Raw genomic sequence first — 26,228 nt, 5'->3', positions numbered from 1 at the left:
GTCTTTTTCACCTGTATTTCAAAAAGTTCATTAATTAAAGTTAGCCAAAATTTTTACAAATAATCTTTCCATTGGTAAAATTTTCATTATTTATATTTGTTTTGAAATTTATAATTTATTTAAGCTTTTTACTAGTAATTCCAACAACTTAAAAATGTATTATATTCACTGAATAATTGGCAAAATAAAATATTTAATACATGTAGATAATTTGACCTAGCATGACAATTTTTAAATTGGAAGTTGAACCTAGGAATATATGACTCTCCCAAGATTACATAATGAACACAAAAATTGGACTAAATCCAGGCCTCCTAAACCAGCACTTGATCCATGTATAGTGCCTTATTTTGAAAAGAAAAAATAATCAATATATAGTAGACCATTTAAAATGGTATCTACCTAATGACCTAAATGTAAGACTGGAAACCACAAAATTCCTAGAAGGGAACATAAGCAGAACACTCTTTGATATAAATTGTAGCAATTTTTTTTTTGAATCTGTCTCCTAAAGCAAAGGAAATAAAAGCAAATATAAACAAATGGAGCCTCATTAAACTTCAAAGCTTTTGTACAGCAAAGGAAACAACTGGCAAAACAAAAAGACAACCTACTGAATGGGATTAAAAATGGGAAAAAAAAATTAAAAATATTTAAACAGCTCATACAACTCAACATCAAAAAAAAAAAAACAACCCAATTAAAAAAATGAGCAGAAGACCTGAATAGATATTTTTCCAAAGAAGACATACAGATGGCCAACAGGCACAGGAAAACATGCTCAATATCATTAACTGTTCAGGAACTGCAAATTAAAACTACAATGGCTATCATTAAAAAGACCAGAAATAACAAATGTTGGCAAGGGTGTGGAGAAAATGGAACCTTTGTACACTGTTAGTAAGAATGCAAAATTGTGCAGCCACTATGGAAAACAGCATGGAGATTTCTCAAGAAACTGTAAGACCCCACAGTTCCACTTCTGAATATTTATCCAAAAAAAAAACCCAAAACACTAATTTGAAAACACTAATTTGAACACTGCACCCAGTGTTCCTAGCAGCATTATTTACACTTGCCAAGACATGGAAGGAGCCTAAGTGTCCATCTACAGATGAATGAGTAAAGAAGATGTGATATATATATATATATATATATATATATATATACACACACACACAAACACACACACACAGTGGAATACTATTCAGCCATTAAAATAATATTTTGCCATTTGCAACAACATGGATGTAGTTGGAGGTTACTATGCTAAGTGAAATAAGTCAGAGCAGGAAAGACAAATATTATATGATATCACTTATATGTGGAATCTAAAAAATAAAACAAACTAGTGAATATAACAAAAGGAAACAGGATCACAGATATAGAGAACAAACTAGTGGTTACCACTGGGGAGAAGAAAGGGGAGAGCAGTAAGATAGGATAGTGATAGGGGATTAAGAAGTACAAACTACTTTGTATAAAATAAATAAGCTACAAGGATATATAGTACAACACAGGGAATATAACCAATATTTTATAGTAACTAGAAATAGAATATAACCTTTAAAAATTGTGAGTCACTATGCTGTATATCTGAAAATTTATATAATATTGTACATCAAGTATACCTCAATAAAAAAGGAAAAATGTTATCTAATATTAATAAATTTTTTTCTTTTAAAATACAGCCCCCTTTGCCATTTCAAATACAGGCATCATCTTTTATATAAATGAAGTTAGCAGCTTCCAGAATAGCTTTATTTGACTGCTTTTAAAAGTAACTTGAATATTCATGAGATATTTTCTGACCAAAAATATTTTCTATGGATCTCAAATTCCCTATATTACTTACATTCCTTAACGGCCTCCTTAATATTATAGATATTTTTATAATGTAAATGAGAAAATTAATGCATTGTAAGCAGAAATTTAGTCAAATTCACTGTCACTGGGCCAAGGCTGAAGGAAGATTTTCTCTAGAGGAACTGAATAGTTATATTCCTCAGTAAGGTGAACATATTTTATGGATAGAGTTAAGTGAAATTCCGACAATATCCACACAGAAATTGTGTTCAGCTGTGAGTAATAGAGAACTAGAGGACACTAGTTTATAAAAATTTTCAGGTTTGTTTATGTTACATAATGAGAGGTCACATGGTCTCAGGTGAGGCCTCTGAAATTCTCCTTGCATTTTCCTTAGTGGTAAGATGCTTGCTTCAGCTCCAATATCCTATCATTGTTCTTGGTAGCAGGCAAGAAGGGATGGTGTGCGTATGTGGAAAGCAAAGATACTCTCAATGTTTTATCAATGAGAATGATGTCACGTGGCCACACAAGTAAGAGTTTCTGGGAAATGCAATTTTTAAACTGGCACATACAACACCCCATAAAATTGTGGTTTTGTTACTAAAGGAAAAGGAGAGAATTCATATTGGGTAGGCAACTAGCAACCCTTGCAATAAAATTATTTCCCACAGTGGACTTCTTTCCATAGCTCTTATTCTATACTAAGAAGTGTCAGTTACTCTATTTAAAAAAACAGAATATAAATGTACGTATTAGAATACACCCTTTCCCCAACTTGTTTTCTCCTCTATGTAATTTCTCAAGACCATTACTAGTCTTACTAACTATTATTATCTTTTCCCTACACAGTGTACTTATTACAATGTAGTTCTCATACAGCTCACATAATAGCTATTAAAAAGCAATGTTTCTGGTACATGACTCTTTTTGAATTATGGTTTTCTCAGGGTATATGCCCAGTAGTGGGATTGCTGGGTCATATGGTAGTTATATTTTTAGTTTTTTAAGGAACTTCTATACTGTTTTCCATAGTGGATGTATCAATTTACATTCCCACTAACAGTGCAAGAGGGTACCCTTTTCTCCACACCCTCTCCAGCATTTATTGTTTGTCGATTTTTTGATGATGGCCATTCTGACTGGTGTGAGGTGATACCTCATTGTAGTTTTGATTTGCATTTCTCTAATGATTAGTGATGTTGAGCATCCTTTCATGTTTTTGTTGGCAATCTGTATATCTTCTTTGGAGTACCAAGATATTCATTGTAGCACTATTTACAATAGCCAGGACATGGGAGCAACCTAAGTGTCCATCGACAGATGAATGGATAAAGAAGATGTGGCACATGTATACAATGGACTATTGCTCAGCCATAAAAAGAAACGAAATTGAGTTATTTGTAGTGAGGTGGATGGACCTAGAGTCTGTCATGCAGAGCGAAGTAAGTCAGAAAGAGAAAAACAAATACAGTATGCTAACACATATATATGGAATCTAAAAAAAAAAAAAAAAGGTTCTGAAGAACCTTGGGGCAGGACAGGAATAAAGATGCAGACGTAGAGAATGGACTTGAGGACACAGGGAGGGGGAAGGGTAAGCTGAAACGAAGTGAGAGAGTGGCATGGACATATATAAACTACCAAATGTAAAATAGATAGTGGGAAGCAGCTGCATAGCATAGGGAGATCAGCTCGGTGCTTTGTGACCACCTAGAGGGCTGGCATAGGGAGGGTGGGAAGGAAACACAAAAGGGAGGTAATATGGGGATATATGTATACGTATAGCTGATTCACTTTGTTATTCAGCAGCAACTAACACAACAATTTAAAGCAATTATACTCCAATAAAGATGTTAAAAAAATAAAATAAAATATATTATTTTCTCAAAAAATAAAAATAAAATTAAATAAAAATTTTTTTAAAAAGTGATGTTTACACAGTGCCCTTGCCACACACATTAGAAGTTTAATAAGAAGTGATATTGTGCTACCCAGGAAGAATCTATTTTAAGCCCCAGCATCCAAACAAACACAACCCTTGCTTTAGAGAAGACAAAAAAAAAAAAAAAAATCAATCTATACTCACGATGTATAGATGGTAACCAAAAGAAACCCACCAGTAAGGACTCAGTTTAGAAAAAAGCAGAGAAGGCAAGAAGTTGGCATGTCATAGGGCATAAAAAGAAACACAACTGTCCATTAAAATCAATTTGTAAAGTTTCTATTTACAGCAAGTTAATAAGCATATTGCAAGAAAAGATCTTCTCACAGCACTTGAACAATTTGCTCTGATCCTTTGAAGAAATGTAAAGGACTGAGAAATGGAGAAACACCATCCAGTTCCCACGATCTTCTTCTCCAAAATGACAGGCTTCAGAAGAACAAAAACTGATTTATGTTTCATTCAAAATGCTCACAAGTGAATAAATCTGTCAGACCTACAGTCACATAGTTGAACTTTATGTAATGGGATTAGATGACAGATTGTGGAGAGTAACAATATGAAGTAGGAGATATACTGAAAACAACCCTTTTTCTTACTAATGAACAATTTCCCTTTTCATACTATATTCTTTACTCAGTTCTATGAGTGATCATCATTCTGTCCAGAACAAAGATAAATGAAGATTAATAGTAGGTATATATTGTTACTTATATAAAATAGGAAGAAAGGCACTTTTTTGTGGGGTGGGGGGCATTTTAAAAAGTTCAAGGACTTTTCTGGCCCTGTTTTTCTCATGATGTCTTAAATCTATTAATCTTGATATGGCACCATGGCTCTTTCCTAGAATTTATCAGTTACATAAAAGGATTTATTACTATAAATAACTGTCAGAAAATAGTATTCTAAATGTGTAGACATGTCTTTGTTATATTTGTTATTTGAGTAAATTATTTATGATGCCTTTGTTATATTTGTTATTTGACTAAATTATTTGTGATGCCTAAGTGCCACATTAAAGTCACTGTTATTGATTAAACTAAAAGAAATCTGCTAAAAGCGAAGCAATTTTAATCTGTATTGTAGTCATCCTTATATCAAAGAGTCTGGGAAATAAAGTCTACAGTATATCTTGTTTGGTTTTGTTTTCTTTCAGTGATAGGAAATGATGGATTTTATGTGATACTGAAAGGCCTAGCTCGACCACGAACACAGATATATAAAAATCTGATTGAAGAAAATGAGTCTACAACCTCTTTCATACCTCAGAGTTTCCACAGCTTTGTTTTCAGTGAAGACTTCAGAAACTCTATACTGGCTGGGATACGCATACCTTCAATGGACCCAATGGTAAGAAATGAATATTTGCTTTTTCAATAAGCAACAATGTATCATTATTGTAAAATTTTATCTCTTCCAGATATTTAAATCTAAATATATCCCTCAGTGTATTCTGAAATATTCAAGATAATACAGCTTTTAAAAATAAAAATTATACTCTTAACACAACTTGAAATGTGTTTAAAACAATTTAATGAGGGATGCCTTCCAAAACATATTGCCCACTGGCTGGTGTCTTGTGGTATGTTTGACTACTGAGACAAGGCCAATGTAGTTGGATGACTGAATGAAGAAGGAGGGTTATTTTGAGATAAGGGAAAGGAAACATGTGATTTGAGAAAGGGAACACAAAGGACAGATCATGAAGGGCCTTTTAAATCAAGTTAAGAATGTATGCTTATGCTGTTTATCTCAAGGGCAATGCTAAGGTAATCAAGATGTTGATTCTGTTACAATCAGAAAGACTCGCTTGAAGAAAATCCTTTGCCTATATGTGTTTCAAGACTATCAGCTGGTAAAAAAAAATAAAGTTTAATATCTTTCTGAATGTCTAGATACCCCACATGAGGGTCAGGTCTGGTTCAACTAGAATTGTGGCTAAAAAATCCAATTTTGGATTTAGGGTGGTCAAGACGTTCAGAGGAGAAAAGAGCCAATTAAAACTAAATTATTTAGCAGCATGGATTGAAGTCAGGAAAACTTAGAATATTCTCAGATTCAAGAAGAATGAGTATGGATAAAACCAATAAAAACAAACAAGGATAAAAAATGAGTCAAGAACATAAAAGTATATTGTTGATCACACATGAATGGGTAATGTTTCTAATCTATCTCGATAAGGATGGTAAAGAATACACTCACCATTCAGTGGCCACATACCATGTACCCAATACTTTTTCAATCTTCTTTAGAAAAAAATACCACCTCTGGCAGAGCAGCTATAATTAGGGCTATTTCTTTGTTGACTTTGTAGTAATCCACTCCAATCTTCTAGGATCTAGTTGTTTGCTTTTAAGGACAAAACTCATGAATTAAATGAGAATAAGATGGCACTACCACCTCTGAATCCTGAATTAGGTTTATGAGGGCAGCACTGAGTCATTCTACCTGTGATGTAGTATTATTTTTGTTCCAGCTTTACTGATGTATAATTTACAAGTAAAATTTGTATATATTTAAGGTATACATCTTGATATTTTGATATATGTATACATTGTGAAATGATCACCACAATCAAACTAATTAACATATCCCTCATATCACATAGTTAGATTTTTGTATGTTTGTGGTGAGAACACTTAATATGTATTCTCCTAGCAAAGTTCAAGTATACAACACAGTGTTGTTGACTATAGTCACCATGCTACACATTAGATCTCTAAGACTTACTCATCTTGCATAGTGGAAACTTTGTACCCTTTGACCAATATCTCTCCATTTTCCCTACACTTGACCCCTTGTCGCCAGCATTCTACTCTCTTCTTCAATGAGTTTGACTATTTTAGATTACACATATAAGTGAGATCATACAATAATTGTCTTTGTATGTTAGGCTTATTTCACTTAGCATAATGTCCTCCAGGTTCATTTGTGTTGTCACAAATGGCAGGATTTCCTTCTCTTTCAGACTGAATAATATCCCATTGTTTGTATGTATATCATATCTTCTATCTCCATTTATCCATGGATAAACACATAGGTTGTTTCCATATCTTGGCTATTGTGAATAAGGATACAATAAATATGGAAATGAGGATATCTCTTCAATATCTGTTCTCATTTCTTTAGATGACTACACAGAAGTGGAATTGCTGGATCATATGGTAGTTCTGTTTTTAATTATTTTTTTGGGGGTAGCTCCATACTGTTTTTATAATGGCTGTACCAATTTACCTGTCCACCAACAGTGTACAAGGATCACCTTTCCACCACATCTTCTCCAACATTTATCTTTTCTTTTTGATAATAACCATTATAACTGGTGTAAGGTGATATTTCATTGTGGCTTTGATTTTCATTTCCTTGATGATTAGTGATGTTGAGCACCTTTTCATGCACCTGTTGGTCAAGTTTATGTCTTCCTTTGAGAAATGTCTATTTAGGTCCTTTCCCCATTTTTAAAATTGGGTTATTTATTTCTTTGCTATTGAATTGTGTGAGTTCCTTATATATTTTGGATATTACCCCCTTATCTGACATATGGTTTGAAAATATTTTCTCCCATTATATAGGTTGCCTTTTCATTTTGTTTATTATTTATTTTGCTGTAAATAAGCTTTTAAGTTTAATATAGTTCTGCTTGTTGATTATTACATTTGTTGTTTGTACTTTTGGTATTATATCCAAAAAATCATTGCCAAAACCAATGTCAAGAAGCTTCTTCCCTACATATTCTTCTAGAAGTTTTACGATAGCAATCTTATATTTAAGCCTTTAACCCATTTCAAGTTAATTTTTGTACTGTGGTGTAAGATAAGACTTCAATTTCTGCATGTGTTTATCTGGTTTTCCAAGCACTATTTATTGAAGAGACTTTTTTTCCCTATTGAGTTTTCTTGGCACCTTTGTCAAATATATGTTGACTGTATGTGATGGCGTTTATTTCTGAGCTCTCTTTTCTGTTCCATCAGTATGTCTATTTTTATGCTAATACTATACTGTTTTGATTACTATATCTTTGTAGTATAGTTTGAAATCAGGACCTGTGATGCCTCTGCCTTTGTTCTTTATTCTCAGGTTTGCTTTGGCTATACAGGGTCTTTTGTGGTTCCATACAAATTTTAGGATTGCTTTATTTCTGTGAAAAATGCCATTGGAGTTTTGATAGGGATTACATTGGGTTTGGATTATATGGCTTTGGATAGTACAGACATGTTAATAATATTAATTGTTCCAATCCATGAACATGGGATATCTTTCCATTTGTTTGTATCTTCTTCAATTTCTTTCATAAAAGTCTTGCAGTTTTCATGATACAGGTATTTCAATTACTTGGTTGAAATATTTAATATTTATATTTTATATTTTTGATGCTATTCTGAATGGGATAGTTTATTTCTTTTGCAGAAGTTTTGTTGGTATACAGAAATGCCATTAATTTCTGTATGTTGATTTTATATCCTGAAACTTTATTTAATTCACTGATTATTTCCAACAGCTTTTTGGATTTTCTGCATATAAGATCACATCACCTGCAAATAATAAAAATTTTACTGTGTCCTTTCTGATTTGTCTTGACTATATCTAACTAGGGCTTCCAGTACAATGTTGAAAAATAGTGGTGAGAGTTGCACCCTTGTCTTTTTGCTGATCTTAGAAGAAAAGCTTTCAATCTTTCACTGTTGAGTAGGATGATAGCTATGTCTTTGTGTTATATGGCCTTTCTTATGTTGAGGCATGTTCCTTCTATACCCAATTTGTTGAAGGTTTTATCAAGAAAGGCTGTTATATTTTGTCAGATTTTTTTTTTTCTGTATATACTGAGATGATTATATGATTTTTATTCTTTCATTCTGTGAATGTGGTGTATTGCATTTATTGATTGCATATGTTGAACCATCCTTGCATCCCAGGGATAAATTTCACATGGTCAATGTATATAATTCTTTTAATATGTTGTTGAATTTGAGTTGGTAGCATGTACATTTTAACTATATTAATTTTTTCCTATCTATGAACACAGAAGGTCTCCATTTGTCTGTGTTTTCTTTAATTTATTCATTACTGTTTTATAATTTTCAGAATATATGTCTTTCATCTCTCTGGTTAAGTTTATTCCTAAGTATTTTATTATTTTTGTTGTTCTTGTAAATGGGATTGTTTTCTCAATTTCTTTTTTGTGTAGTTTGTTCTTGTGTATAGAAAAACCACTGATTTTTCATGTTGATTTTGTATTCTGCAACTTTACTGGATTTATTTATTATTTCTAACATTTTCTTTGTGGAGTTTTTGGGGTTTTTTACATATAAGATCATGCCACGTGGAAACAGGTAATTTTACTTCTTCCTTCTGATTTGGGTGTCTTTTCTTTCTTTCTTTCTTTCTTTCTTTCTTTCTTTCTTTCTTTCTTTCTTTCTTTCTTTCTTTCTTTCTTTCTTTCTTTCTTTCTTTCTTTCTTTCTTTCTTTCTTCTGCTTCTCCTTATTTTCCTCCTTCTTTTTGTACAATTACTCTGTCTAGAATTTCAGTACTATTTTGAAGAGAAGTGGAAAGAGTGGGCATCCTTGCCTTGTACTGGATCTTAGAGGAAAAGCTTTTAGGTTTTACCACATCAATTATGACATTTACTGTGGGCTTTTAAAAATTGTATTCCAACACTCTATTTTTATTTGTGGAGAGTTATTAAACTGTTACTTTTGTGAGGGATGAGGGCTGGGTTGTAACTTCTTCCATCTTGCTGATGTGTGTGATATTGTTTTGGTTTACTATCTTGGCTAAGGTGGAAGAGGGTAGGGAGAGAGCAATTTCAGAGGTCTCCACTTGATCTTCCTTTCTGATAGTTTTTACCGCAAAGGCCTAGAAACCAGTGTGGGGCCTCCATCAAGTATCCATTCAAATTACATGTTTAAAATCCATGGAAATTGCCATGAGGTGGGTCTATGAACCCAGTGGAGCTACTGTGAAGCAGACATGGGACAAACTCAATTCTTTTAATGCATTCATATATTTTCTCACTGAAAAGTGGCAATTATGATACTTTATGTCCTAGGTTTTAAAGTCTCTATCCCAAGTTTCAGGGTTCAGTAGAATATTTGCTGTGGTTGTAAATGCAAAGTTATTTGGCGCTATGGTATCCTTATAATTACTGAGTCCAATCCTCAACTTTTCTGACTTCCAACTATAGGAAATTTTCTTTATATGCTGCCATGGAGCTCTTGGATTACATCACTTTAAGCTGATGACTGATTTTCCTTAAACTTTCATTGTTTCTCCCCATTGTATTGATATTGTTATTGTATAACAATATTGTGTATTGTTATTCTTTTTTATAGTTGTTAATACTTATTCCCCAACACCTACCTCAAAGGTCTGAGATACTGTAGCTTCCTGAGCATTCTCTTCTGACAATACCCCATGCCTGTTCAACACCATTAAAAGTTTTATCACTGCCACAGCATGCCAGGAACTATCAATGCTACAGTGATGTATTTTTATTGCAAGCTGGATGATAAGTAGTTCACAGCTCTAAATCATTCTTTTCCTTAGTTCTGATAGAATATTTTGAAAAAATAATAGAAATAAAAGCAGACAGGTTTTGGTAGAAATTAAAGGTTGCTTTATTCAGAGTTCCAGCAACCTGGTGGAAGGTAGTTCAGTGTCCCAGACCAACTCCGAAGAGTCTGCTCATCCATGACTGTTTTTAAAGAATCTCAGTGACTCATCAAGGCAGGAGGTTGTGTTCTGCATCATTTTCCATTTATGCAGACTGGCTGACTCCTCATGATCTTTCTTCAGATCTTATCTTGCCCTCGTGGTGTGCCGGCAGGATGGTGAAGCAGGCTTCTGGGAGTAGAGAGCTAGTCATTCTTTAACTATTTAATTCTACATTCTTACTTCTTTCAATCTAGGAAAAGAATCAACAGGTTAGCAAGGCATCCTGTGCATTCGGTGGAGCATTGGTCAGGAGTTAGGTTAAATTACCTAGTGATCTCATTCCTATAATTAAGTTCTTTTAAAGTCAGAGGGCAAAAAAGTAGGCAGACAGGAAATGGGGAAAAGAGATTCTTTCAATCCTCACTTTGAGCTTTGGGGAAAGGGGAAAAAGAGGAAGGGAGATGACTGCAGGACGCTGGCAACCCTCACTAAACAGACTTCTCTCAATCTTTTCCATCAATTGCCTGACCTCAGTTTATAGTCTCTTGAGATGGAAAATGAGCTAAAGTTCGCAAAACCAATTTTATAATCTCTAAATCTCTATGCAAGCAAGCCCTGGAAATTTTAATTTCTAAAACTCTGAAGCAACAGGAAAAGTCACTTTTACAGTAGGAAAACTACACAGAGCACTCTGTTACATAAATATCTATATATCAATCTATCTAATCTTTATATATATACATATATGTATATATATTCTATTTTATATCATTTTAATTTATATAAATGTAAGTTTAACATCTTGGAGTAACTGGAAAAATTGCACTTAATATTCTATGTGTTATGGGTATAACACATCCCATGTAATGTATGGATCCTATGATATAGCTTATATGTGTAATATGTCTATATGTATGTAATAGCATGTTGTTTGTATACATATAGAATACACATAACACATAGAATGTAATAGATTATATATATTATTTGTTTCCATGTGAAATCTTACATATAACTTTATTTATTTATTTTTGAAACCCCCCAATTTGGGAAAAATTGTGATATTGAAATATACCTCTTTAAACTTGGGTTTTGCCACACAAAAAATCAGTTTCAACAAGCTAGCTTTAAAAAGAAATTTTTTTTCTTTTTATTTTGTGTGTATGTGTGTATGTGTGTGTGTGATGCTACAGAATCAGTTAAATTCACTAGTTTTATAAAGTACTTACTATGTAAGAACTTTTGTGTGTGTGTGTTAAGTGCTGTGGTGGGTATACAATATAATTTTGAAATGACTAGAGGTATCAATTTTGAAATTGTCTACATAGAAATGTGATATTAAATCCATAAAAATATAAATAAAGTCTGAGAAAAACAGTATTAAAAAGAAAGCTAAACTCAAGGAGCAAATCTTGAGTAAATTCCACATTTGGGAAAAAGGGAAGTAGCCACCAAAGAGCAAAGGAGCAGAACTAGAATAGCGACAGCAAGAAGAAAATTTCCCCAAAGGTGAGGTGATTAAATAGATACTGATATTTTGAGGCCCTTCCTTTGACAATGAGAACTTTTCATGAAGCCCTATTTTTGCCTGGTTGTATCTTGTGAACCATTGTGAATATGTGTTATATGACTTGATAACATCCTAGACTGGAGAAAATATGTTTCCTTTGAGCAATATAATATAAAGTTAAAACCTTTAACCTGAGAATATTTTGTGTTTTACTTTATCAAGTTAGCTTGTTAACTCTAAAAATAAAACATGATTGACTTAACTAATTGCTCGTTATCCTTTAGCAGATTGGATCCTTTGTTGCCTTGATGTTTCTTACAAAATTAATATTTCACAATAATAAAAATAATAAAACATAAAATATGTATTCTTTCCCATCCTCCTGCTCTTGTAAATATTGAGACAATTATATGCTATTCATGTCTCTTACAGATTTGGCCCTTTGTTTTTGAATTTTGGTAAGTACATCTCCAAACAGGCATAAAAAATCAACACACACACACACACACACACACACACACTCTATTATTTGACAACATTTTGATGGAGGCAGGGCATCACTGAAATAAAACGTAAGAAACGTTCCTTGTCCTTAACAGGGGAACAGAACTAACTCTTGTTACAAAAACGGGAAAGAGAGTCCAGAATTAGATGATTAGGTGGGAGCTGGTCCTGACAAGGTGAACTATGACATTTGGAGAAGAGCAAGTTCATTGTGGGTTAGAGCGGCCATGGAGTTAAGAGAAGGCACTGTCCCCTTATTTTATAGAATTCTATAGACTATAGCATATACTGAAGAAGTAGTGAGCTATGTTTGTGCCCTGTCCACACTGTGTGACCATGATAGCCCCATTTTTAAGAGCACAAGTGATGGAGTCAGAGCATACACTTTACAGCTATAGAAACATGAGCAATTTACTAAGACTCTAGGCTGCAGGTCCCTCATATGTAAAAACTGAGCTAGTAGCAGTACCCACCTCATTCATCATTGTTGGTATTAAATGAGATAGATTATATAAAACACAGAACAATTCCTAGCATATTGTGAGAGCTCAATTTTTACCTACTGTTATTATTGTTAATGATTTTTTTTTTTTTTTCATTCCATCCCTTCTACCAATTTTTACTTCAGGCTCTTATTATTTTTGGTCAATACATTATAATCACCTCCTATCCTTGTATATAATCTACAGACTTCCTCAGTTCATCATCCACATTATCACTACAGTGACTTTTGTAAAAGTCAAATGTGATTATGTAGTTCCCTTGCATAAAATGCTTTACTTATTTCTAGTTCCTTACAAGATCAAATTTAAATTTCTCTGCATTGTTTTCAGGGCCCTCCATGAATGAGTTCATCTCTCCAGTGCATGCTTTTTGTTAGCCAGGCAAGACTGCATATAGTTCACTGCAGGTTTATGTTGTCTCCATGTCTCTACACATCTTGTTTTCTGCACCTGAAGTGACAAGCTCCTTTGGGGTTTCTTGGAAGTCTCTCATGCATTCTCAAGAAACTAATTAAGCTTCATTTCCTCTGGCTAAAGTCTCTCAATCTCCCCTGTGCCCTCATATATTTCATATATGCCCTTAGGTTATGCTGTTGGTTTTTGTCATGTGACTTACTTTTTTGTTTGTTTGTTTTAGTTTCTATTTTCATTTGACTATAAACTCACTGAAGTTTATTCTTCCTTATCACACCCCCTGTTCATAGGTATAGTGATTGGTATGATACATAGGTCATTTAAAATAAAAGCATTTTAGATAGGATGACTAAAAGAATGGACAAGTGGAAGAATGGAAATATTCCAAGTAGGAAAAACAATGTGGACAGGAAGAGGTAGTATGGGCAGTGAGGAAATGCTCTGGTCCACTGGACAGAGAAGGCAGTTATTGGTCACTTAGGCAGGTTCAGGTAAGTGGTTTGTTTTTAGGCTAGTTGGAAGATTTCATCTTTGATGAAAGCATAGTAAGGAACTATACCAGTCACTTGAAGAGAGCACTAAATTCATGAATTTTAGGAAGATGAATCTGGCAGTTTGTATTATACTCTTGTGTCTTTTGATTACTGTTGCTTTCAAGAGATTTGATGCATGCCTACAGAAAGCTAGTCTTTGTAATCTTTTGAGCAAATTTAATATTTTTATGTTAGAGCCAATGGACTTCTCTGCATATTTAACTACTTTGCTGTATGTCAAATGATGTACTTTTAAAATTAAACTTTTCCTCTTATTCCAAGGAATGTCTTACTAAATTTTGCACCAAAAATAAACAACCTAACTAATATATACTTGATATTCATAAAACGTAAGATTTCTGGTGAAATAACCCCTTTGTAGTAGCTTTTGCTACTATTCCACATATTTTAGTAAAAAAAAAAAAATTGATATTTCCAAGAAACAATCAAATCATTTTTTGAGGTTCCATTAATTCTTTGCTTGAATATGAAAAGCACAATTCTATGTTTTAAATATCTACCAGCCTTTTTTTCCCCCAAAGCAAGGGAGTACTATGATATGGAAAAGTCATTTTGGCTGTCATGGGTAGAATGGAGTGGATCTGGGTATGTGGTTCTGGAGGCAAAACAGAAATCAGTGAGGAGGTTCTGGTAATTAAGTACATTAGTAACGTTATTTGCCTGGACAGTGTTGCTTTTGTAGATGCTATAGACATAGATGGCCTTGGGATACATTCTGGATGTAGAATTGACAGGACTTGCTTATGGATTAGAAATGAAGGGGGAATTAAAGAGAGGATTCAATGATCGTTTCTAAAATTTTGGATAGAGAGAAATGGTGGAGGATAACACTGGGATTAGGAAGACAGGCAGAAGAGGATTTGGGAAAGAACTAATTTGGTCAGTTAGTTTTGAGATGCCAATTATGTATACAAGTGGAGGGTTATGTTAACAACTTGTAATATGAGTCTAGATCTTAAGAGTGTCATGTTGTTGCAGTAGTTACCTTTAGTTGCTCAATCGTAGTCAATTGTATGAATATACGACAACTTATTCATCCATTATTCTGTTTCTAGACATCTCAGTTATTTCCAAAGCAATGAACATTCATGTGCTAGCGTTTTTTGTGATAAATGTTTTTATTTTTCTTGGAAAAATACCTAGAAATGAGGTTATTTGTTCATAGAGAAGATACATTTAACTTGTTATGAAATTGCTAAACATTTGTCCAAAGAAGTTGTAACATAAAAAGTAGAGTATAACAAATAATATTGTTATTGTTAAATATAAGGCCTAACATTTTGTTATTTATTCAAAATGCTAAGTGCAATGAAGGGGGTAATAAGAATGGATAACATATAGAAACATAATTTAGACCTTTGAGGATGATATGGGTTTTTATTTGAAATATTTTTTAAATGGCAAGACTTGTCTTTAGGATCACAAGCTCACCTAGAGCTCAGAGGAAACATGGATTTTGCATTTGGTCACTTGAGTCCTAGAAACTGAGAAAAGCTACAGTGAGAGGTTGAATAAGGAGAGTTTGGAATTTCAAAAGGGAGTCTGGAATTTTATATAAAAAACTCCAGGACATTTCCACCTCCTCTACAATTACTGGAGAAGGGAACAAACCTGTATGTGAGATTGTTACTCATGGAAAATGCTGGTTTAATTAAGATAATTTGTATGTTAATTAAAGTGTGCAACATTAAAAATAAATTAAAATATAGGTTTTAAAATGATGTTGTTATTGTTAAACATAAGACCTAACATTTTGTTGTTTATATTGCTAAATATAACTTGAAAAATATAATATATGGATTGGCTTGATTACAGTGCTAGATGAGACTAAGAAGTATACTTAACAGTACAGTCATAAGCCTGATGATGATAATGATCAGAAAGATGATAAATAATAATAGCAGCTGTTATTTAATGAGTGTTTGCTATGTACTTGCACTAAGACTAAGTTAAAACTTTTATAGAGTATTTCAGATAATCTCCAAAAAAACATTATGAGGTATATAATTTTATCTCTGAGAAATGTAACACTTTAATTATTTGTCACATAGGTGGTAAACACTAAATTAGACCAAAGTAGAACTCAGTCTTGTTGATTTTAAAGCTCACACTTTTAATGACCAAGACTTCCTGTCTTTCTAAGCAAACATTGCTTTCTTGAGTGAAATTTTAAAATAAAATAACTAGAAATAACATTTAGAGTTGACTTTAAAATAAGAGTTCCAGGTCACTGAGTGACAAATATGCACACATATGATGAGAAACAGGAATTATGAAATACTAGCAAGTAGAAATGCTGCTTCTTTGTCCTGTGTTGCAGTGGCTGAAAATGCTGTCATCAAGGACTTGGCTAAAGTTAGACTATTAACCTTCGGACATCTAAATAAATTCACTAGCCCCAGAAGCTGGCGTCTCTTAAGTGCTAAGAAACCAGAAAAAAATATATCTTTGCTGATATATGAATATTCACCTTTAGCAGACACTTTTATATGATACTAGATCTTTAATATTATGATTGTAAGTTAATGACAAGCCATTATGGTGATTCAAACGGCCATGCTTAGTTGTACTGGGCTAATTTACCACAATTTTACCTTTCATTTTGCCACCACTGGTGTGTGTAGCAGCACAGACCTACATCATAAGATCAGTAGTGTAGCATAGATTTTTTGAGACCAGCTTTTTAAAACAAGCTTTCCTTGTTTGACCACTTACTAATTGTGCTACATTGGACAAGTTACTTGAAACTGAGTTGCTTCATCTGTAAAGTGGGAATAATAATAATATCTACCTTAGGAAATTTTGTGAAGATTAAATGAGAAAATACCACCCTGTTTCTGGCATAGAATATGTTTAATAAATAATAGTGTATTATTATATTATTGCAATTGAATCAAATTAAGAAAACAATATTAAGAATATTGGTGCATAATGCAGGATAATTAACTCTTCTCCAACTTTTACCATGGCTATTAGGCTGGAGTCAGTCAGTATGCTAAACATTCCTAAAACATTTCTACCAAATCAGATTCTACTAGGAAGATCATTTCTCAGCTATGATACATGCAGCCTGTCTTCCTCAGCAGTGAGTTTACTCAATGTGTCAGGAATTAGGTATTTTCATTTTCATTCCCACTTGAGAATCTCTGCCTCTTGAGTAACATTTTCAGGAGCTATAAGCATAGGAGGAGAAGTGTATATACAGTATGGAAACACTCTGTTTTTTCCTCTCCTCTCCTTTCTTGCCTCCAAATCATGTCACAGATCTTCCTTCCTATGCTCCCATTTTTATTGAGTCAGGTACATAGCATGTACTATCTCACTTTACCAGTTAATTCATTAGAAATTATTTACTTCTAGTTTATTGGTTAGACTACATGAAAGCTTGTCAGTTTTCCAATGGGGGGTATCTGGCTAACCCATGATCTTGAAATTCACCTTTGGATCTTGTTTTATATGGTTATTCTGTGTAACCATCATTGCTAATTAACATGTGTTTTCTGTCCACAGTTTAGTTTTGCTATAGCTATCTAGCTTTGTTATAATCTCCAAAATTTCATTTCACTGCTTACCAAATAGAAGTATATATCTCTATGTTGTAGAAACTTGTATGCTTACCAGAATGCATAGGACACTCATATATATCCAGTTAAAGAGAGAAGGTAAAAAAACAAGAGAATTACTAATTGCAGTTTGAAATAATAAAAATAATGATAAAACAGCATAGAACTTGGTATGAGACAATCCTAGGCTTGAATCCTGGGTCAGCTATTTATTAGTCATTTAACCTTGGATATGTTCCTTAATTTTTCTAAAGCTCTGTTTCTGTATCTGTGAAATAGATTTAGTGGTAGTAATAGTACTAATAATATCCTCCTCATAGCAAAGTTTTGAGGATTAATAAGATGATTTATGAAAGTGCTTAACACAAAACAAGGGCTCAATACATTTCTGTTTTGATTATTATGCATTAGTAATAGATATGAATTGCCAAATAAGCTTTGTAAGCAAGCAATTAATATTTAAGCTTAAAGGAAAGAGTAGTAGTTTTCTGAAGGCAATAGGTAAAGAAGATAGATTGAAAAAGTTAAATTTTAAATGGATAGAACAAATTAAGGAAGGCATTCTCTGTGGTTATAAAGGGCTGCTAAGAAAATGTAGTCAAAATTCACAAAATGTTTTTGGTGTCAATGAATAAACAATGTGACTAAAATGATAAATTCATCTAAGGGCATATTTTGGAAATAGTGCTGAAAATAGGTAGGAGAGTAGAAGATCTTGAATTTGAGGTTTAAGGAGTTTGTATTTATTTGGACACTGCTTGAAATCATGTACATTGGCTTATATGCACAACAGCATTTAACACAACAATTTATATGTGGTATGTTTTTGAAAAAATAACAATAGAAGTATCTAACATGGTATCTCGTAGATGAAGAAAGAAGAATAATTAAATGATCACTACTGTGGTTCAGTAGTAATATTATAACAGCTGAAATACACAGTGGTTAATTTCTTTGCTTGTGCCTGTGTAAATCAAACACTGTAAATAATATGATACCATTACCAGTACATAAAGGAAAAAAATGATGTTTATTTGCAATCATTTTAGGAGCTATAATTATACCATTTATACTCTTGTTAAAATAGGAGAAGGCAATGGGTCTACCTCCCTTCGTCATGGAATAAATTGGGTAACCAGAGATAATAGACACATGTGCATAATTTAATTGCTTGCTGCATAAATTTAATTGTTGATATTTACATTAATTCCTAGGTTTTACGGGAATAAATCCCTTCTCAAAGATCTTCTTTCTTGGCTTGTATCAGTTGCTAGCTAGTCAGTCAATAACAAACTGTGTGAGTGAGGATTAGGTGGTGGGGATGGGGTGGAGGTAGGAATTGATAAAAAATTGATAAAAATTTGCTGTCAGTATGTATGTATCCTTAAGTTAGAGTGAAAATATTTTGAGCAAGTTAATCACTTGATCACTGAATCCCATTTTTTCAATCTCCCAACTCCTAAGTACTTCTAATCTGTGTTATCAGCATAGATTGTATCTTTCTTGCATCTGAGGGTAATTGAGCCATGAGGATCTTATTCATACTGCCCAATACATTTCATGTTTTATCAGGTATTTAGATAAATTTGGGGAGCCTTCAGAAACATTGATAAATGGTTGCTCCCACTGGAGAAATAATACATCTTTTAAATATGATAGTTGAATAGCAATTTCCTCTCTAGATCAAAACTCAACCAATAATTTCAAATGAGAACTTATTCCAATTAATTTTAAACTATGATCAAGAAGATATTGGGATATCCTGAAGAGTAAAGACAATGTCATGTTTGATAAACATAAGGAATTTATCTTTAGGATATCTAATTCCTAGGCCTCCAGAATTCTGAGAAGGAAAGTTGCCTGTTTTTCTGGGTATGCTGTTTTCTAAGCTAGTTGTCCTCTTTTTTTTTTTCTTGCCTCTCCATATCAAAGCACGCCTCAAGGATTCATTCCTTGTCCACACTTCTACTGATCCCTTCCATATCTTATTTCATTTATCTATAGACTGTCTTGGATGACTTTCTGCTGTTATCTTAGATGTTGGTCTCTCTGAATGCCTGTCTCAACTCCCAATGTGAAGGTGACTTCCTGAGGTTGGGGAGCTTATTTTTCTCTGATGCCTAGTATTCAAGGAATTTTAAGGTGTTTGATAAGAATAAATATAATTTAATTTGTATTTACTGCTGCTGTTTTTATGTACTGCATTTATTTTATCTAAATTGGTATGTTTAAAATATGTGCAATATTTTGTTCTTAAAAATAAAGTGTATCAACTATAGCCCAATATAAAATTTAAAAAAACCTTTTTAATAAAATGTAAATATTAGAATATTTAAAAGTTAAAACCCAGAAAGTCACTCAAGAAATATTTTTGCTATAAATAATGGAATTGGAACTGAGCATCAAATTGTTTCTCCAGTCATTTAAAAATTCAATACAAATAGCTGTGATGGATTTGAATCATGAAGATATATCTTATCACTACTACATGTAATGACCTTTTATTTTCACAGAGTTAAAATGTGTGATGTAACTAAAAATAAGCCTTAGGTCATAGAAAATTTACTATCATTTGAAAATAAATAGATTGAAGAGTAAAATAAATAGAAAAAGATTAAAAATTACACTGTCTATAAGCTGTTCTTATGGCTCTTTTAATATAAAAGCAGTAAAGAAGAAATGTTTTGGTACATATTGCCTGTTTATCAATAATCTTTTAATAGCATCTTAAAATAAAAGGACTTCATGTGTAAGCATTACAGATATATTTTATTTCCAAAGCAGACACTTAAGAGAATTAAAGCTTTCAATCAATTTGTTTTATATTCCCCCAATCGGTTTTTTAAAAGGACTGTTTCTTATTTGACTACTTTATTTATTTGAAAACACCAAAATACATTCAAGTATGCTATTGTTTTTCTAACCTTTTCAAATACTGGCTTTAAGAAGCTTAAATGATAAAGAATTTCAAGTTGATATACGATTTAAAATAGGTATTAATCTTATAACACTTATTTGGAGGTAGAGAAATAAGTGTAGTTTCTGATTTATGGATGTTTGCCCATTTTCTGTGAAATGCCTGTTTCACATTGTGCTTGTTTTACTAGCAGGTTTTCTTTGTGCTTTTGCTTATTAACTTATGAGATCTTTGAGTATAGTACTGTAGAGATTCAACTTTTTTTTCTATTACATGCGTTGCAAATATGAGCTTTCAATATATTATGTTGTTTATGCTTTAATTTATAGCTCTTTTATCATTATAGTTATATAATATATTATGTAGTCAAATGTCTTTGGTTTCTACCTTAAAGGCCTCTAAGTTTCTCTGTCACCATTACTTTATAAAAATATGTTAAAAAAATCCATACCTTTATTAATTTATTTTTACATTAGAAGATTTTAAACATCTGAAATATATTTTTCATGTAGTTTGCCATATAGCTTTATGGTTTTTCAATTGGGAGTCCTACTGACCCAACACTACTACTAAATTTTGAAATAATTGTAATTTCTGCTTTGACTTCCTTAATTGAATTGGAAATTATTTTTTAAAACATTTTAAAATGTCAGTTGCATCTTTATATTCCTTGTTATTATTACGCATTTTTGTCTGCTTGATTTGTCAATTTCTCGAATAATTTTATTAGAATTATCCAAATTACATTGTGAGTTAATGAAACTGTGCTCATAGTTTTAAGGGATTTTGTCTTACATTATACACTCTTAAATTAAACATTTAAAATTTTTTCTTTTCTCCCAAGTACTTTTGGAAGAATTACTATTTATATTTATTTTGATAATGTTTACTTTCCCATTATTAATATTACTTATGATTATAAGGGTGCTATTAAATATTGAATGCTTACCATAGTGCCAAGTGTTTATTTAAAAATCTTGATAGGGATTAAGTAATTAAATATTTTGATCATATTAATAGAAAATACATCTGTGAAGTAGGTATTATTATTTTTATCTTATTTTATAGTAGAATAAGCCAAAGTAATTAAAAAATCAGAATGTTCATTTTTTAAAAGTCCAACAGATTCCTATAGGTTTGCTTTAATTTAGTGCCTATTTCGTCTCTAGAAAGTTTTCTAGAACTACTACCTTAAGATTGCAATTTATTCTTTTTTTTTGCAATTACAGTGGGATTTTTCACTATTTTGATTCTTAAATTTTTCTAACAGACAGAAAATGGTGCAATGATGATGGTAAATACACTGGCAAGCCTGATGTGTAATTTTTCCATTACTTCTAGAAGAAGCTTATTTACACTTTTCCATTTTCCAAGTTATAATTTCTCTGATTTCTTTCTGTCATTGATCATACTGGGAATGGGAAGCTTTTGCGTTTAGCTATTAACAAACTAAATGATGCCAATAACTGTCGAGTTTTTTACACTAACATAAATTTTGAATATGGTCTGTAACATTTGAATGTATAAATTATTTTTCTTACAGTTGAAGTCTATTTCATAAAACTTGGTTAGAGAATTTGATCTTAACTTCTGTATCATTCAAGAGAGTTTTGAATGTGTGTAATCTAAACCCCTATCAATAAGGGCTTAAGCAATAAGTATATTTATTATGTCACATAAAGGAAGTCTGGAAATAGATGGCTCATGGATTCATTAATTGAGGGCCCCACAATGTTACCTGACTCAGGGCCTTCCCCATATTTCCATCCCGCCATTCTTAGAATGCTGCCTTTCTTCCTCAAATTTTCATCTCAGTTGTTGTCACTATTCCAGACTTGGGATGGGGTATCATGTGCCCTTTTATCAGTGAAGAAAACATTTCCACAAAATCCACAGAAGGCACAAACTTCCACTTCTCTCTCATTGGCCAGACTGGGTCATAGGCCTGTGGTCTGAGTGTTTGTATCCCCTCAGAATGTATATGTTGAAATATCAAGACTAACTCCCAAAGTGATGGTATTAGGAAGTAGGGTCTTTAGGTTATAAGGGCAAAGCCCTTTGAATGATATTGGTGCTATTATAAAAGAGGGTCTGGAGAGATCTCTCACCCCTCTTCCACCATGTGAGGAGACATGGAGAAGTCTGCAATACAGAAGAGGGTTTTCACTCCCACCCTGATCTTGGACTTCCAGCTTCCAGAACTGGGGCAATACTTGTCTGTTCTTTATAAGCCACACGGTCTATGGTACTTTGTTACAACAGTCTGAATGGATTAAGACAGTCCACCTTTCAACTCAAAATTGATAGAGGTGAATGTGATCACCATTATTAGCTTAGAACAATCAGAATTCAGCACCAAGGGCTTAATCCATGATCTCAGGGTACTTTGCAGCTTCTTGCCTTAAAATCAGGCTCTGTTAGCAAGAAAGGCAGGAGTGAGGAAGTGCTGTTGAGAAGATGAATATGTTTCTGACACAAAATTCTCAGGAGTTAATTTGACGTTATGTAAGACAGTTTCATAATTCTGCAGATCGGCAAAGCTCTCCATAAAAACAAGACCCTCTAGACCATTAACGTAATTTCAGTTCTTTAGTTTTGTGGTATTCTCTTCCTAATATTTTGAGTGTTGAACATGGCTGGTGCTTTTGTAATATGAGATTCTTTCTTAGAAATCGAATTGAACACTTCTGTCTAGGCAACTTTTAGGTGCCTATATCCTTAATAAGTAGTTCCTTCATTACATTCTTTTCATATTACCCAAGTGGCATACGGTATCTCTCCCCTGACTGATAAAGAGGTAAATATTGAATTAATTGTTTTAGGGAGATTAATATTATGGCAGGGAATCAGAAATAGATTGGCAAACTAGAACTGTGGAGAGAATTAATGAACAAATTCAGGTAATAAATATACATAACTGCTATAAAAGGAGTAATGACAGAAAGTTATGGACAATAAAGATGATAACAAAATATTAAATATGAATTGAATAGTCATGAGGATTGCAAACATATGGGAATTAGAAGGGAATAAGAATTTAGTTAAATAGGGATGTTAACAAATCAAGGGTTTTGTTTGAATCATCGGTAAATATATTTTATCATACACAAAACAGAAAAGAATAAGAATCTCTAAATTAGAGTAGACATTTAAATTATGAGTTTAGATTATGAGTTTTACATGTATTATATTTATGGAGAAATGTCCAGTAGGCACTTTGAGATGTGATTAGCATTACAGATATAGGTCGGAAATGGAGAGCACTGTAGAAATATTCTAAATAGTGATGATACCATGACATTAGTGTTGAATTCTCAGATAGTAGAGTTACCTAATGTGTAGAGTGGAGACCTGAAAACTAATCCTTAGAAAAAGCTCCTACTCACCCAGTGTGAGCAGAAGGAGGAGGCAAAGAAACAGAGAAAAAGATTCCAGAGAGATAGTTGGAAAAGGACCCAGAGGCTAAAATTTAACAAAAAGCCTATTTCAGTGCTGTCTAGCTTATCCATATTGTTTAATCAAATTAATTTCTGTTATAATCGATAGTAACTTACACTATAATAAAATTATTACGTGATTTTTTTTTTTCTTAGAGGAAATAAAAATAAAATACCTTTTTCTCTCTGGTCACATTTCAGTGACCAATTAAAAAAAAAATCTCTGCTGCATTGATTAAGACAAGATGTTTACTACCTGATCCTATATATATTCAGTATGGCCTAGGCATCTACAGTCTGAGCAGGCATTGGATTATAGATCATAATGATGCAATCGTATTCTGCAGAGAACAAGTCTCTCTACACAGGTTAGTACTGATTTTACTTTTCTTCATTCAATCAAAGATTAATAGTCACAAACATATTTTTAAATCTATAGAAGAGAAAGAAATATGTTAAAATGGAAAGAATTAGTGTGAACTACAGGACTCTGGGGGGAAGTCACTTAAAACACTTGGAGCCGTAGTTAGATTATGTCATCTACTTCACAGAATATTAGAAAGTAAGCAGGGGCAGTTCTGCATGTGAGGAGTGTGGAAACCACTCTCCTAGCAAGTAAAAAGGTGAACAGACTGTAATATCTACAGCTCTTCTTGTATCCATGACAGAAGGAAGGGCAAAGGACAAACAATAGCCTGCAAGATTGGAGACGAGCAAATACAGGGAGTCAGGGTTTAACAGAACAGAGACTCAGGAGTGGGAACCTCCTTGGGAATCAGTGCCAGGGTACAAAAAGCTGAACTCTGACAAATTGTTGGAAACCCAGTGCAGACAACTCTTCAGGGGAACCAGTCTTGTGGGGACCTCCATAGCATCGTGAGATTTACCTCCAGGATCTTGCCCAGGTTTCCATAGGAAATATCAGAGAAAACTCTCCTTGGGCTTCTGGTCAGGGGAGAAACCATTTTGAAATACACCACAGCATTCTGATCTTAACAACGCCTGACCTCAGGAGAAAATAGTTAACCAGAGCCTAACCTGTTGGAGTATTATCAGAATATAACTGAACTGGGGAAAGGGAAATACCCAATATAGCACCCTCTAGCCATCCTGTGGGAAGAAAAGCACAGAGAAACACTTGTGAAATTCACAACCCAGAGGCACAGGTTCACTAAAAGACTGACAGTTAATTATAGACTATAGACTGTAGAATGCTTCGTCTCTCCCAAACCTCACCACTACATTACTAAGGATCTATTTACAGCAGTTCCTTTTACCCAATTCATCATGTCCAACTGCTGAGAAAAAAAATTACAAGGCATACCTAAAGGTAAAAATACAATTTAAAGAGACAAAGCAAGCATTAGAACCAGACATGGGAGGGATGTTGAAATTATCAGACCAGGAAGTTAAAACAACAATTAATATGTTAAGGTCTCTAATGGATAGACAGCTTGTAAGAATACATGGACAATGTAAGCAGAGAGGTCGAAATCATAAGAAAGAAACAAAAAGAAATGTTAAAGGTCAAAAACACTGCAACAGAAATCAACAATGTTGGACTTCCCTGGTGGTGCAGTGGTTAAGAATCCACCTGCCAATGCAGGGGACACGGGTTCGAGCCCTGGTCTGGGAAGATCCCACATGCCACGGAGCAACTGGTCTCGTGAGCCACAATTACTGAGCCTGCACGTCTGGAGCTTGTGCTCCACAGCAAGAGAGGCCGCGATAGTGAGAGGCCCGCACACCAGAATGAAGAGTGGCCCCCGCTTGCCACAACTAGAGAAAGCCCTCGCACAGAAACGAAGACCCAACACAGCCATAAATAAATAAATAAACAAATACTTTTAAAAAATGAAATATTTAGGTATAAATCTAACAAAATATATATGAGATCTGTATAAGCAAAACAATGAAACTCTAATGAATAAAATCAAAGAAGAACTAAATAAATGGAGAGACAATCCATGTTTAGGGTAGGAAGTCTCAATATTGTCAAGATGTCAGTTCTTCTCACTTGATCTGTAAATTCAATGCAATCCCAATCAAATTGTCAGGAAATTATTTTATAGATATAAGCAACATGATTCTAAAGTTTATATAGAGAGGCAAAAGATCCAGAATAGCCAACACAATAATGAAGGAGAAGAACAAAATAGGAGAATTGTTGCTACCCAACTTCAAGATTTACTATAAAGCTACAGTAATAAAGACAGTGTGGTATTAGTGAAAGAAAAGACAAATAGATCAGTGGAAGAAAATAGGCCAGAAATACAGCCCCATAAATATAGTCATCTGGTCTTGACAATGGTACAAAGTCAGTACAAAGGAACAAAGATAGTCTCTTCAACAAATGGTGCTGGAACTACTGGATGACCACTGTCAAAAATATGAATGTAGACATAGACATTACATGCTTCAA

At 33.2% G+C, this 26,228-nt stretch overlaps 1 protein-coding gene across 1 annotated transcript in view; it reads left to right on the top strand.

Moving 5' to 3' along the window:
- The window catches only part of CNBD1 (cyclic nucleotide binding domain containing 1), a 381,722-nt gene that overhangs the window by 274,968 nt on the left and 80,526 nt on the right, over window positions 1–26,228 (top strand). Inside the window, 1 exon segment of the mRNA XM_036830074.1 lies at window positions 4,908–5,101. Within this exon segment, the coding sequence (XP_036685969.1) occupies window positions 4,908–5,101 (194 nt within the window).

Source organism: Balaenoptera musculus, chromosome 17 (assembly GCF_009873245.2).
Source record: "Balaenoptera musculus isolate JJ_BM4_2016_0621 chromosome 17, mBalMus1.pri.v3, whole genome shotgun sequence".
Lineage (NCBI taxonomy): Eukaryota > Metazoa > Chordata > Mammalia > Artiodactyla > Balaenopteridae > Balaenoptera > Balaenoptera musculus.
The sequence above is the reverse complement of the archived record's forward strand: the minus strand, read 5'-3'. Positions and strand labels throughout refer to the sequence as shown.